Raw genomic sequence first — 15,650 nt, 5'->3', positions numbered from 1 at the left:
TAAATTTGCTGATGCCTTAAGAGGATATGGATTTCAACAGTCAGGTGCCGATCATTCATTATTCACCTTTTCAAGAGGAGACATATTTATGGGGGTTCTTGTCTATGTGGATGATCTCATAATTGTTGGCAACAACCCTACTCATTGCGCTTCTTTTAAGAAGTATCTTCATCAATGCTTCCGGATTAAGGATCTTGGTCCATTGAAGTATTTTTTGGGAATTGAGGTGACTTGTACTAATTCAGGTCTCTTCTTATGTCAAAGGAAGTATGCACTTGATATACTCACCGAATGTGGTATGCTAGGGTCTCGGCCATCTTATACTCCTATGGAGCAGAATCATGGACTCACCGCCACTTTGGGTTCACGACTTGAGGATGCTAGCAGATACAGACGCTTAATTGGTCGATTAATTTATCTGACTATTACCAGACCTGATTTGAGCTATTCGGTTCACGTATTGCCGCAGTTTATGCAGGATCCACGTCAGCCTCACTGGGATGCAGCCATAAGAGTTGTGCGTTATCTGAAACAGTCTCCTGGACAAGGAATTTTTATATAGCCCAACTCTCTGGATCTTGTGGCCTATTGTGATTCGGATTGGGCTAGTTGCCCTATAACTAGAAGATCGGTTACGGGGTATTTCATCACACTTAGAGGATCGCCAGTTTCATGGAAAACTAAGAAACAGTCTACGGTGTCTCGTTCGTCTGCAGAAGCTGAATATAGGGCTATGGCTGCTACTGTGAGCGAAATACTTTGGCTGCGGAGTTTGTTAAGTTCACTTGGAGTCAAGATTATTCATCCGACGCGATTATTTTGTGACAATCAGGCTGCTTTATACATTGCGGCCAATCCAGTGTTTCACGAAAGGACTAAGCATATAGAGATAGACTGCCACTTTATTCGTGAGCACATCCAGTCTCGGTTCATTGTCACTGCACATGTCTCCACCAAGCTACAACTTGCAGATATATTCACAAAGGCATTGGGTCGAGATCGTTTTACAGTTCTCCTTGGCAAGTTGGGCATTCGACAATCTCATGCTCCAACTTGAGGGGAGTATTATGAGATATGCTATATTCTGCAAATATTCTACAAATATTTCATTAATCTTCTAGATTAGGCATCACTTGATATTTTTCTAAAGTTAGTTTTTTGTTTCCTATTGTGGAGTAGAGAGGACAAGTATATCTTGTAGACTCTTCATCGTTGATGAACATAATAACAGATACAATTCTTGATCTTGACAAACTATTAATACATTTTAGGGCAATTGAAAACAGATCCATTAATACCCTGAGTTAGAAAATTAAAAAGAAAAAATCGAACATGAGAGAGAGAGAGGGGGAGAGAGAGAGAGAGAGCGAGAGCGAGAGAGAGTGACACGATGGTGGGACCACTTGCTGCCACCCACCGACCTGCATTGAGGTTGCCGATGGCCTTCGAAGCCTTCGGGGTAAGGGATGATGACCCCTCCCCGCTATGCATTTACTTTTCTCTCTATCTTTCTTTTTTCTTTGTTAAAATAAAATTAAATACGCAATTGAGAGAAAAGTTTATGGAAAAAAATTCGGTCAGTATTACACAGTTATATGACTTTGAAAAACTCAATCTAAAATCGATACATATACATATGAAGGTGGAGAGAATTTATGAATTATAATTACTTCTTTTTACATATGTAAGTTATTGTTGAGTTTTATACGGTCATGTAGCAGTGTATTACTTACTGAATATTTTTTTTAAGTTAATGAAATTATGGAGTAATAGATTTGGCAATACAATGAAACATTGTGCTTTCTTTAGCTGCAAATAAAAGTTGGAATATATTCTCGGGAAAGTTAGAGTGGTGGTCCTATAAGTTTGCCTTTTTTGAAAGTGATCTCTATAAGTTTAACTTTACAAAAATAAGTTCTGCATATTGCGTAAATGAGACACTTTTGGTTCATCTTATAACCAGTCATTAACGGGTGATGAGATGAACTTAACACCGTAAAAAATATATATTCACAGTTGGTCGTTAATACACACATATGGATCAATAGTTGCATGTCACCTCAGAAAAATCCAAAAAATTGATTGACAGGCCGCATTCAGATAAATATCCTAGTTCTTCTTTTGCCTCATACCTTGGCACATGTCCAACCTACCTCCCCTAAAAAAAAAATCCGTTGAAAGTTGAAACTGAAAAAATAAATAAAAGATAAAAAGCGATTTTTATTTTTAACGGTTTGGGAAATAGAAACTAACCTTCCTTCTGGTTCTGCTTGAAAATGACGTTCATTTTTTTAATCCATTTTCAAAGAACTAAAAAAAATTATAAAATTGCAAAAAGAAGTCTTTTATAGTTGTACAGCTTTTAAAAGAAAGAACAAAATTTTTTCTAAACATCTCAAAGAAAAAAAAAGGGTCATCAAAATCATTCTATTTATAAAGAGTATAATAAAAGAACTTTCAAAAATAAATCCAATTCTATTCTTTGGATTAAGAGAAATATATGAATTTAGTGAAATTAAAAAAGAAAAAGATTCAATAATGAGTAATAAGATGATTCATGAATCGTCCATTCAAATTCGATATTTGCAAGATTATTCATTGACAAAAAAAAATGAAAGATATGGCTGATAAAACAACCACAATTAGGAATCAAATAGATAAAATTACAAAAGATAAGAAGAAAGAATTTTTAACTCCGGAACTAAATGATAAAATAAATATTAGTTCTAAAAAAAGTTCTCCTACTAAACTAGTACAACCAATAAAAAATATTTCGTAGAAATTAAAAAGAGGAGAGGTTAGATTCATCCATAAATCATATTCTTTTTTATAATATATCAAATAAAAAATACTTGTATAGTTGAAGGGAAATATCCAAATACATATCGTATTATTTTCAATAATCCATATTTGTAGCAATGAAATGCCATTGTTCCTCCTCAAGTGATGAATGATTGATTACAAATATCTATGATCTATATTCTCTACAAAGGACCAAAAATACCTTGCTTACATATCATTAGAAAATGCATTAACATAAACAAGGCAGTAATAAGAGGTAATACAAAAAGTGTGTAGACTATAAAAATGAGTCAAAGTGGATTGTCCCAACCACTAAAGCGGTAGCCCAGTGGAACGGGTTTTGTTTTCCAAAGGGGAGGTTAAGGAGTCGATACTCGACTTAAATACGAAAGAGCTTTCGTTAGCAGATCATTGTCCTCAACTGTGTGGGAGCTGTTTCTGATCCATTGTACGCTTTGATAGGGTCATGATGACTTAGGTGAAATGATGTTTTACCTAGTCATTTACCCATTCTGACGAATAGAACATTCAATGGCGGTTGATGAGCTCCTTTGATTTTCAGAGGGGTTGTTACGCTGATCTTCCCCTCCCAGCCTTTATATTCAACCAAAAAAAAAAGTGGATTGTCCCACACCAGAACTTTCGATTACAGGAATAGCTTTTGGTATGCCTATTACAATTTTGACTGCCCAATATTCCAAAATTTTAAAAATAAAGAATAACTTCATAAAAAGGGGGTAAAATTCACAAAAATTCAAACCAAATTAAACAAAAATCAACAAATAAAAATTTTAAATATAAAAATTCAAATAAAACTCATAAACTTTTCTAAAAATTAATAAAATTCAAAAAATTATGAAAAGCTTAGAAATATTTTACAAAAATAGAAATTTAAAATATGAAAATTTAGTTATTTTATTTAAAAATATGAAAATGCATAAAAAATATAAAAATAATACAAAAATTTAGTTGTTGAATTTAAAGAAATTAAATAAAATTTTAAAAGTTTTAAAACATATGAAAATACAAAAAAAAAAATTAGAAAAATTATATAACATTAAAAGAAAATACATAAAATTCATAGAGAGAATGTGTTGTCTAAATCGAGGGCTGGGCTCTTCTTTGTGGCCACACCTCCCTCTCGGAAAGGTCGTAGGAGGCGTCATAACTACCGAGAGGGAGGGGTGGCTAGAATGGAGGAGCCCAGCCTTGATCTAGACCCATGCCTCTTTCTTTGTGGTGTCTTGACAAAACACAGAAAGAGAGTAAGGGGTATGGATCGAAGCTGGGTTCCCCCTCCCTCCCAACGAAGTCGTCGAAGGCTTTAAGGCCGTCAGTGATCTCGCTGGAAGGGAGGGGTAGCCAAAAGGCGAACTTGGCCTACGACCCAGTTCTTGCCCCTTGTTTCTTTATTCGAAATAGAGAGACAATAATGATTTTTAAAATTTTACTTAATTTTCATTTTTTTTTTGCATTTTCAATTTTTTAACTATTTCAAATTTTCAGTAATTTTTTAATTCTCAATTTTTAAGTCCTTTTTCCAAATATCCTATAATTTTCCTTTTTAAAAATTTTAAAATTTTTCTGATTTTTATTTTCTTTGTATTTCATTATGGTTAATTTTATTCCCTTTTTATATTTAATCTTATATATTTTTATAACTTTTTTAGAAATTTTTTAATGTGGCATATATTAATTGCCAAATCTCGTTTGTTAATGACATGTTACGAAATTGACCAAAAGTGTCTCATTTTTGCAACATTTAGGACTGTTTTTTAAAAAATTAAACCCATACATCTCACTTTCAAAAAAGGGAACCGTTGCGGTTATTTTCTTGTTTATTTGCCAAAGCATTGAATCTGTTTATACTTATTCTCCGCATTCCATAGAAAATAGCCTAGCCATGACGGATGCATGGTATCTTGATGATTTTCTTGGGTTCTGTAAAATGTCGGGTCGGATTGATTTGAGGAAGGGAGATGGGCTGAGTTTGATTTAGGCCACAAGTGTTAAGTCAAGCTATTGGGAGCCCGATTGAAGAGAGCCTAGCAAGGTGAGTCCATGATTTTATTTGGCAGCCAAATATTATTCTTAGAGATCAAGCATGCAATATTCATGTGATATTCTAGTGTTATTTTAGTTTTAAGAAGTCGAATAGGTCAGATATCCCTTCGATTTTATTTGATATCTTATTTCAGGCAATTTAGATTTGCTATGTAGTCAATTTCCTATTGAATTTTATTTCGAAATCTTATATTGTGGCGTATCCGATTATGATATATTCTCTATTATTTCATTGTAAGGCCTATATATACTTGTCGTCTCGTTCGTTGTTAGGTTATGCACACACTCAATAATCAAACTCGTACTTTTCCAATCTTTAGTTTATCGCACTTTACTTTACCCGTACTTTCGTTTGTCATACCTTACTTTATTGCACCTTTCAATTCCCGTTTCATTTATCCTTCAAACGAGTCCCCATGGATCGAGAAAATTCATCCTTGGAGCTCCCGGATTTTCAAGACGAAGATTTTACCTTCCTTCGGCACCACTTGCCGAAGATTGTCGAAGGGTTGGGTTCACTCATATCGGGTGAACTTCCTTTACCTTAAGCTCGGTTTTCTAGACTGAGTTATTGGCCGATTTTTATTAAGCGGGATGCATAGCTGCTTGATTGTTTTCGAACTATGTTCTTGTTCGTGTATAGAAAATTGGTGAAGAAGTCAAACAGATAGAAATCCGTGAGTCGTGTTATCTTCTGAGACGCAAACTATTACTTGAAGTTAAACTTAATCGCCGATCAATCCCGCAGACATTTAGCCATGATACACGCTTTGAATCGGTAGAGCCGACTAGTGGCACGTCTCATATCTTGGAACCGCTTCCTGACATGCATGGATCTTTTCATCGTATTGTCAATTAGGTGATCGTGCAATTTTGACATGACAGGAATGTATAGTTTATTTTTTTTAAAAAAAAAATAAGTAATGAAGAAACTCCGATTCTAGAAGTCCAGACTATCCATATTCAATAACCGTCGCCGCCGGCCCACCTGCTCGGACTCCACCGCCCCACCCAAAAAAAAAAAAAAAGAAGAGAGGAGAAAGTCTCACCTTTCTTCGTTGTTTTCGTGGGTACATTACGTAACAAACCCCCCCCCCCCCCCCCCCCCCCCCCCCCCCCCCCCCCCAAAACAATTCCGAGCTCTTCTTCTCCCTCCTCCTTCTCTGATCCAATCCAACCTCGCCTCGCCATCTCCTCGATCTCTCCTCCTCCGCCACTAATTCCTACAATTCAACTCCACTCAATCGCCCTCCCCGCAATTGACCAGACATGCCTTGTAAAAAAGCTCTGTTCTTGTTGTTCTAGTTTGTTGCGAATTGACGCGAGCTCGGGATGGCGTCCGAGCAGTTAATGCAGGGCGGGAGCGGCCCCCGCTACTTCCAGATGCAGTCGGAGCCGTCCGTGTCGGCGATGTCGTCCCTCTGGCCGGGCTCCGGCGAGCCCGCTCGGATGTTCGACGAGTTGCCCAAGGCCACGATCGTCTCCGTCTCCAGGCCCGACGCCAGCGACATCAGCCCCATGCTCCTGTCCTACACGATCGAGTGCCAATACAAGCAGGCACACCTTTCTTATACCATGCCTCTTCTCGTACTTTGTGAACCGGTTTGGGTCGTGCCGTCGGATTTTAAGGCATCTGTTTGCTTGTTTGAAGTCGTATAAGACTTGCAGCTTTACTGAATTGTGGTTTTTTGGGTCGATTCCGATCAGTCTGAGCTTCTTGTTGTTTAAGTGGACGTGGCGCTGGTGCCGCCGCTATGGGTTGCATGGAATTGTATGCTAAATGAGATGATGTATGCGCCTGCTTTGTATGTCGAATTCTGTCGTGAGATGAAAGACGAGGATTGGAAGACAATGATTTGTTTGCCAACTGTTGTTCTAACTCCCAAAATCTACGAGTAGATATCATAGCTCCACCTTCTCTTCGTTCGCTCGGATTATATAGAAAGAACTGCCTTGCCATACTCACAATTTATCAGCTCAAATGAGGGACATAGCAATTGGGATTTGCAATTTATGATGGCGAGATCCATCGAAAACTTCCTCCACCCATCAAACTGGAGCTCTGATTCTGGGAGGCATTTTTCTTTTTGCAGTTCAAGTGGCGCTTATTGAAGAAAGCTTCCCAAGTCTTGTACTTGCACTTTGCACTGAAGAAACGAGCTTTCATCGAGGAAATTCATGAAAAGCAGGAGCAGGTCCGTCGAGATTATTGTTGGTGGTTCTTTCAATGTTCTTCTTGCTTCTACTGTTTGCTGCTAATGATAAGATATTCCATTTGATGTGTTGTTAATTGTGTCCCTATGTTAAAGGTTAAAGAATGGCTTCAAAATCTAGGAATTGGAGATCATGCACCGATGGTTCAAGATGACGATGATGCTGATGACGAGGCGGTTCTGCTGCATCACGATGAGAGTGTGAAAAATAGGTGACCACTAGCATTGTAAAGTGCATTGAATTGATCCTTATGTCCTGAAGCCTCCATAATTGTTACAGTTCTTACAGGTCACTTTTTTGTCCAGAGATGTTCCCTCCATAGCCGCTCTCCCAGTTATTCGGCCAGCCCTGGGTCGGCAACATTCTATTTCGGATAGAGCAAAGAATGCAATGCAGGAGTATTTAAATCATTTTCTTGGGAACATGGACATTGTTAATTCTCGAGAGGTTAGCTATGCTGAGATTGCTAATGCTTAGATGGTTCATTCTGAATATATATTCAAACCATGGCAATAAATGGTGGTGTTGATGGGAGGTGCTTCTGGATAGGTGTGATAGTGTTTGCCAATTGATGTTGATCCATCTAGGATGACCTAGCCGAAGTAGCTGCTTTCGTGACAGGATTGTCTTATTATTAGTATCTCCCAGTGGCACAAAATCCTGGCCCCCATGGTAACTGTATTTGACGGTCATGTGATCTTTTCTAGTTAATATTTTTTTGAGGTTACTAAGAAAAATTCCAGAATGTTAAAAGTTTCCTAAACTATCGCTTCCAAATCAACAGTGGTAATTCATCCAGTAACTAGTACCAGTTACATATGACATCCGTTGTTTGGTGAAGAATCGGAGCTAATTTCTGATATTTTTTAAGCTTACACTTTTTATAGTTCCTCTTGGGTGAAAGGTTTTTGATGAAAAGGAAACTAGTATTTGATTAGTTCACCTTCATTGTGCTGCGTTATCGGTTAAAAAATTGGCCGAATGAATTGCGTTATAGCTTGTGAAGACAAAACTCATGCTTCCTCTTTATGATGACCATGAACTTGTAATCTGGAATTATTCGTCCAACAGATGTGTTATCTAATTATGTCTGGACATGAAAGCTGGATGTGTTTTATTGATTGCGTTTGAATTTTTTCTACCTTGATGTCTGTTGGTAGTTTTCAATATATTCATCAGTTTTCTTCTTGTTAATTAGGACATATATTAATATCATTCTCTCTGTAGTTCTGTCTTCCTTGATACAACATCCACATGACTTATGAATCACAGAAAGCGACCTTATTCTGTAGGTCTGCAAGTTCCTGGAGGTTTCTAAATTGTCTTTCTCTCCTGAATATGGTCCAAAGCTGAAAGAAGATTATGTAATGGTGAAGCATCTACCCAAAATTCCAAGGCCTGATGATTCCAGAAAATGTTGTTCCTGTGGGTGGTTCAGTTGCTGTAACGATAATTGGCAGAAGGTAATACTACTCTGACAATGCAGGCTGGGGGAGCATTCATTTAGTTGAGCCGGTTTTCTAGACTTTAGTTTCTTGTGTTGATTATTATTCTGCTTGAGGAAGCTTGTGGTTAATTTGTAGTATCCTCTCTATTTATGTTCATAGATGACAGGGATCATGTATTGTAGTGTAGGTATTTTATTTGTTCTGTGTCCTGCAGCCTTTCTGAACCCTTACAATATTCTGTTTTATTTGATTTTTAAGCTTGGCCAAACTTTGGGTTATTGGGTATGGACTGTTGCTTTGTTTTTGATATCTTTTTATCCCACGTGAGTAATATCTCGTAACTGTCTGAAGGGGGTTGCAACTTTTGCATTCAGGTATGGGCTGTGCTGAAACCTGGGTTCTTAGCATTGCTGGCGGATCCCTTTGACACAAAACCGCTGGACATAGTTGTCTTTGATGTACTCCCTCCCTCTGATGGTAATGGAGAAGGCAGAGTGTCACTGGCAAAAGAAATAAAGGACCCCAATCCCCTGCGCCATGCATTTCGGGTGAGTAGCATGATGATATCTTCATTGAAGATATTGTTTTCTCAAAAGCTTGTGTTTGAGATTGGAGTGAAAGCAGCATGAAAATTGCTAATTATTGATCCACTTAAGATTGTCTATATGAATCATTTATTTAGAAACTTAAGGTAATTGAAAGAAACACATATCATTTTCTCACTTGTTTAGGACAATGGCCTTGTTCGTGGATGATGCACTGACTTTGGGAACAGTTAAAAGAAAGTAGGAAACTTTTGAAGGCCTGGAAGAGACTTATTGAATGATTTTGATGGTTTCAGATCTAATGATGGAACAAAGCTTTAGATTTCTTGAAAAACACATTTTTGGGAGACATTAAGGCACAAGGACATGAGAGGATATGTTAGTAAAATTTGGTGATGTGGAGTGATTTGAAAGTAGTCAATTTGCGGTTAATGAGGATGATGTGAAAACAATACAATCGAACACACTAAGGTGGAAAGTTCCATGTTTTCTAGAAACCCCCCTTTTCCATAGAAACATGATAGGCAATGAAATGGCAAAAGTGAAGGTTGTTAGCATTTTATCAAACTCTACCCAATAAGTTCCCCTTTAAAGTTATTTTCTGACTTGAAATATGGATTCATGAAAAGGTGACTTGTGGTAATCGGAGCATTAGGGTAAGAGCAAAGAGTAGTGCCAAAGTCAAAGACTGGGTGGCTGCAATAAATGATGCTGGACTTAGACCTCCTGAAGGCTGGTGTCATCCCCATCGTTTTGGCTCTTTTGCGCCTCCACGAGGTTTGACAGAGGATGGTAGTCAGGCCCAGTGGTTTGTTGATGGGCAAGCTGCATTTGATGCAATTGCTTCATCGCTTGATAATGCAAAATCTGAGGTTTGTTTCCTGCTGCTTCCCGCTCATAGATTCCACCTACCTTTGTTTGATAAAAAGCCAACACCTAAGCTTATTATAAGTGGCTGTAAGGTATCTGCAAAAGAAAGTTAATTGGCTGAATTTCACAATGCAGATTTTTATTTGTGGATGGTGGTTGTGCCCGGAATTGTATTTAAGGCGTCCTTTTCATTCTCATGCTTCCTCAAGGCTTGATGCTTTACTGGAAGCAAAAGCCAGGCAAGGAGTTCAGGTATTTGCTACTTCAATATGCTCCAAAGCTCCCTTATGAATTTCTCCAAGGAAGAGACAACATCCCTCCTATTCTTATTCTACCTCTCCCTCTCCCTCCCCCTCCATGACCCTATAATCTCCTCCATCTCCCAGACAGTTAGCTTCTGAATGAATTGATTAGATAGCAAATTCACAAGGGACGGTTAGCTTTCTGAATGAATTGATTAGATAGAAAATTCACAAGGGACACAATGGGGCACTGCTTCATTATTATTGTCATTGTCAATATTATTGTTGTTGTTGTTGTTATTTTGGATAAGTAAGAGAGACTGCATCATTAGTTTGTTTAAGTAGTAACTCTATAAAATATGAAGAACCACCTCTTTGAAATAAAGTGATAGGTCGTTGGTAGTAAAAACTATTATTTGTGGTAATTTGGTTCGAAATGGGAATTTTCGCTTAACTTGGTGAATAGCTATGGCTATGCCATGTATGATGGAAAGGGTACCATGTTGCAGATTTACATTCTTCTCTACAAAGAGGTTGCGCTTGCTTTGAAAATTAACAGCATGTACAGCAAAAGAAAGCTCCTTAACATTCACGAGAATGTGAGAGTGCTGCGATATCCTGATCATTTTTCCAGTGGTGTTTACCTATGGTGAGCAATTTCAGAAATTCTGTTGCATATGCTTGGGATCCTTTTATTTTGTACTAAAACTTAACAATTCATCATAGTATCTGGCTGCGTACAGGTCCCACCATGAAAAACTTGTCATTGTTGATAACGAGATTTGCTTCATTGGAGGTCTAGATTTATGTTTTGGTCGTTATGACAACTCTGAACACAAGGTGGGTGATAATCCTCCCACTATATGGCCTGGAAAGGACTACTACAACCCGAGGTATATTAATACTTCCTTACTTCAAATCGTGGATTTTTCTTGTTATATTGTCAGGTTATCCAATAGAGAACTAATTCAAGGAATAGTTGTAATAAGTGATATCAGATTGTATTTGGGAGTAGTAGTCATTCCAATATCCGACCAGGCTATTTTTTCAATAGATATGTGGATGGCTGTGACAATTAGTTGTTCTTTCTGATCTCAAGCTATTAATGGATTTTGGTGGCCTTTTATGCTTATGTTACATTCTTTTTATTGGTGTCAGGGAGTCCGAGCCAAATTCTTGGGAAGATGCAATGACAGATGAATTGGATCGCAAAAAATATCCTCGCATGCCCTGGCATGATGTGCATTGTGCTCTTTGGGGACCTCCTTGCCGCGATATTGCCAGGCATTTTGTCCAACGGTGGAACTATGCAAAGGTTGGTATTTTGGTTGAATGCAATGAAAACATTGAAGTGTTAATAAGTGCAAATATTTCTTCACAAATGGTAGAAATGAAGTTATAAAATTTTGACTTCTGTTTTGGGAATGGACTCCAGAGAAACAAGGCTCCAAATGAGGAAGCAATTCCTTTACTCATGCCTCAGCAACACATGGTCATTCCACATTACATGGGAAGCAAAGGTATAGAGATTGAAAGAAAGAATGTTGAAGACAGTAACAAGATTCTCCAAAGACAGGATTCCTTTACCTCTAGATCATCTTTGCAAGATATTCCGCTGCTTTTACCCCAAGAACCTGGTAGCATGGATACTCCACTCACTGGAAGTCCAAAACCTAATGGTTTTAGCTCTACTGGTCATGTAACTGATCATCAGAGCAGGATCATCAGGAACCAACCTTTTTCTTTTCGGAAATCAAAAGCTGAAGCACTGGTTCCAGACATGCCCATGAAAGGTTTTGTTGATGACCGTGAATTGGAGCTTCATCGCAAAGTGCCTTCAACCAGTGGGAAAAATTTAGATTCAGAATGGTGGGAAACACAGGAGCGGGGTGATCAAATGGTATCGCTAGATGAAACTGGGCAAGTCGGTCCTCGCACTTCATGCCGGTGTCAGGTGAGTTATCATTGTGGAGCTACTGTTGTAGTATGGAATCAATAATTTAATCGTGGGCTCTGGTAAATTTGAAAACTGATTCAGCTCCTACTTGGTAATGGTCGCAATGCAATCTGGCTATTTTGCCTTTTGCAATTTTTTTTTCCTTTTAATAAGCATTGCAAAGAGGAGCATGATGTTTAGCATGCACACTCAGACATGCGTCTGCTGCTACTTTGAAATTTGTAATTTGCCTTACTCATGTTATTTAGTAAACTTTCATTCATTCTCAGGTTATCAGGAGTGTAAGTCAATGGTCTTCTGGAACAAGCCAAACCGAAGAAAGTATTCACAATGCTTATTGTTCTCTTATTGAGAAAGCAGAACACTTTATCTATATAGAGGTATGAATAAAGGATTTCTGTTTCTTCCTTGTTTGTTCTGGGGTTTATTTATCCAAGCATGATGTCTGCTGATTCTGTTCAATTAAAATAAGCTGCTGGAGAATTATATGCAGCAAAAATAAGGGTATTCTGAAAATTTTCAAAAGAGGGTGTTCTTTGAACAGATTTTTTTGTTAGTTACCGTTCTCTTTGCGAAGCACTTGTTTGCTTCAATAGTTACATGTACATTGGGATTTTTTTTTTAAAAAAATCTGGGAGGCTTGTATGAATATCTGTTTGTCTACTTTCCTGACTTTTCTATGCTATTCTCGGGCAATGTGTTCCCAGAATCAATTTTTTATATCAGGTCTTTCAGGAGACATGATAATAAGGAATCGAGTGTTAGAAGCTCTCTATCGCCGGATTCTTAGAGCACATAATGACAAGAAGCACTTCAGAGTTATCATTGTCATACCTCTCCTACCAGGATTCCAGGTTCTTTATTTTTTATCCGTATGCCTTGGAAAATTTGATTATCTTTCTTTCAATATTATGATAAAGTTCAAATTCAACAGGGTGGGCTCGATGATGGTGGCGCTGCATCTGTCAGAGCCATAATGCACTGGCAGTATCGAACTATTTACAGGGGGAGTAATTCGATATTGCACAATCTGTATAATTTGCTGGGTTCAAAAGCACACGATTTCATATCTTTCTATGGTCTTAGAGCTTATGGGAAGCTTTCTGATGATGGTCCAATTGCATCTAGCCAGGTACTGACAGAGTGAATCGATTTTCCTTTCATATCTATGCCTAATTTTCAGACCTATAGAGAAGGATGTTGCTTGCTTTCTTCCCTCACACATTATGTGCATCTCTTCCTTTTCATAGAGCTAATTGAAGCTTCTAGCTTGTCTAATTTTAACTGGCACTTTGATTATTTCGATTTCCAGATTTATGTGCACAGCAAAATCATGATCGTTGATGACTGTATGACGTTGATTGGGTCAGCTAATATTAATGACCGCAGTTTGCTGGGTTCCAGGGATTCTGAGGTACTAATATTTTGTAATGAGTTTCAGTATGATGATATCTTCCAGCTATGATAATCTCGGGATCAGGATATCTCGCATAACCTCAAGCATTTAGAGCCATTTTCTTGTCCTATCTTGCATCCCGTTTCCATTCTTGCTATCAGCTGTTAATTAGACATTGGTACTTCAGCTTTTTTTTTTTCTAACATTTGCATTTTTGCATGTACTTTTGTTCTTCTGTCACGTTAATGTTTTTTGTTGCTTCTGTGTCATTTGTATTTCAGATTGGAATACTTATTGAAGATACGGAGTTTGTTGATTCTGCCATGGGAGGAATGCCATGGAGCGCTGGAAGATTCTCTCTGAGTCTTCGTCTCTCATTGTGGTCTGAGCACCTTGGTCTACGCCCTGGAGAGGTAAAAGAGCGCATAGTCTATTATCTACAGAATTTAAGGTTTTTTGCCCTGTACTTGTTGAGATCAAAATTACAAGCAAATACCTGTTTTTCGAAAGAAAATGAAAATCCTATTAAAAATATGAATAACCGGCTAATTGTGCATTAGTTGGTTGGAAATTGTATCTTAACTCCTTCCTTTCTGTGCAGGTGAATCGAATAATCGATCCTGTGGTTGATTCTACTTACAAGGACTTGTGGATGTCAACTGCAAAGGTGAGATTGCAAAAAAAAAAAAAAAAAACACAAAATGTCAAGTGATAGTGAGAACTTTTGAGCTCTTTAAATTTTTTACTACAATTTGAATATGATGCCACATTCCAGAAGATGATCAATCAATGCTTTCTCATGGCCTGGAAACATAATATTAATTTTATGCATGTAAAAGTTTCTGTTATACGTGGCTGTCAGTCTTATTAGGTTAGTTTGTTTTTGCCCAATTAATTTCATCAAGTACATCAGCAAGCAGGCCGGAAACTTGCCTCAAAGATGGAAGTGATGTTACTCTTTCAACCCTTGATCTGAAGGTTTTCTTCGTTGTGCCTAAATTTATCTGGTTGGTATCGGTTGCAGATGAATACCGCGATCTACCAGGATGTCTTTGCTTGCTTACCCAATGATCTCATACATTCCAGGTACAGTATACTTGTCCAACTTCTCTTAATTCGGTACATCATGTTTCTTCCCGGAGGACCATCTCTTTTGTTCCATATGGTAGAATAGGAAAGGCGTTATTAATATGTGTATTATGAGCAGACTCGCTTTGAGAGAAAGCGCAGCGGGTTGGAAGGAGAAACTCGGATACACCACCATTGATTTAGGAATAGCTCCTGACAAGCTTGAGTCTTACCACAACGGAGAACTTAGACGGATCAATCCCATGGACAGATTAGAGTCAGTGAGGGGCCATCTCGTTTCTTTTCCCCTGGACTTCATGTGCAAGGAAGATCTAAGACCCGTGTTCAACGAGAGCGAGTACTACGCATCTCCACAAGTTTTCCACTGAGCTCTATCCCCCTCAGCTCCTCAGGAATGTCTGGGGTTACGCTGTATCTCACTGTTGCAAATAGGTTTTTTCTTGGAAGAGATTTTGCTTCATCGAGTTGGAGGAAGGTAGAGGGCAGATAAATTATTCTTTGCCTTTCGAGGGAATGTAACATAGCTCACATCAGAGGGATACTCTTCTCGTACTCATCTTGCGATTCTGCAGTTCATTGCTGCATGGTCAGTTCTTCGTCGATTTTTTCTTCCTTCTCTTATTTATTTCACACCAATTACAGTCAAATTTCGTCATGTACAGATTGAAACACAATGTAAAATTGATACTATAGTTCACGAATGGTTCATGGAACCTTTTCTTTTGTTCTCAACGAAGAAACGCTTCACTTTCGGAGATGTGATATGGTATTGAAAAAGACATCAGCACCAGAGAGTTCGGTAGTTGACAGACTTGGCTTATGGATCTGTTGTGAGATGAGGGAATGCCTCATCTGCCCCAACCAAATAAATAAATGAAGGAGTGCAAATTTTTAAATTTTTAATACCGTACAAGATCAATATGAGCACTCAGATCCTCTTTCAGTTAATATGGACTCTTTACTGTACATTTTTTAAAAGTATTTTTATGAAATATTGTCTTACGAGAGATTAAGAAACAACTA

General features: G+C 38.0%; 1 protein-coding gene across 3 annotated transcripts; it reads left to right on the top strand.

Annotated features, from left to right (window-relative positions):
- The first annotated feature begins 5,991 nt into the window (after positions 1–5,991).
- Positions 5,992–15,382, top strand: LOC116208036 (phospholipase D zeta 1). 3 transcript variants are annotated; one of them, XM_031541226.1, is made up of 20 exons: positions 5,992–6,423; positions 6,960–7,061; positions 7,176–7,291; positions 7,386–7,527; positions 8,373–8,543; positions 8,903–9,076; positions 9,703–9,945; positions 10,079–10,195; positions 10,695–10,834; positions 10,929–11,078; positions 11,344–11,500; positions 11,621–12,139; positions 12,412–12,522; positions 12,850–12,996; positions 13,077–13,274; positions 13,455–13,556; positions 13,820–13,951; positions 14,140–14,205; positions 14,563–14,624; positions 14,746–14,995. In XM_031541226.1, exons 1-20 carry the CDS (start codon positions 6,199–6,201, stop codon positions 14,993–14,995), a joined length of 3,324 nt encoding a protein of 1,107 aa, XP_031397086.1. In that variant the 5' UTR covers positions 5,992–6,198. The 3 variants fall into 3 exon arrangements, with proteins under 3 accessions (XP_031397086.1, XP_031397087.1, XP_031397088.1); XM_031541228.1 differs by having other exon boundaries at positions 6,398–6,423; positions 7,369–7,527; positions 14,746–15,382; XM_031541227.1 differs by lacking the exon at positions 13,455–13,556 and having other exon boundaries at positions 14,746–15,382.
- The last annotated feature ends 268 nt before the right edge of the window (positions 15,383–15,650 follow it).

The sequence above is a fragment of the Punica granatum genome, chromosome 5 (genome assembly GCF_007655135.1).
Source record: "Punica granatum isolate Tunisia-2019 chromosome 5, ASM765513v2, whole genome shotgun sequence".
NCBI classification, from domain to species: Eukaryota; Viridiplantae; Streptophyta; class Magnoliopsida; order Myrtales; family Lythraceae; genus Punica; species Punica granatum.
This window is presented reverse-complemented; position numbering and strand designations above follow the sequence as displayed.

Excerpts from the sequence above, each read along its gene's own strand:
- LOC116208036 (XM_031541226.1), top strand. The coding sequence starts at position 6,199 with ATGGCGTCCGAGCAGTTAATGCAGGGCGGGAGCGGCCCCCGCTACTTC. Across the intron at positions 8,544-8,902 it reads GTAACGATAATTGGCAGAAG|GTATGGGCTGTGCTGAAACC; the intron begins GTAATACTACTC and ends TTTTGCATTCAG. Across the intron at positions 12,140-12,411 it reads GCACTTCATGCCGGTGTCAG|GTTATCAGGAGTGTAAGTCA; the intron begins GTGAGTTATCAT and ends ATTCATTCTCAG.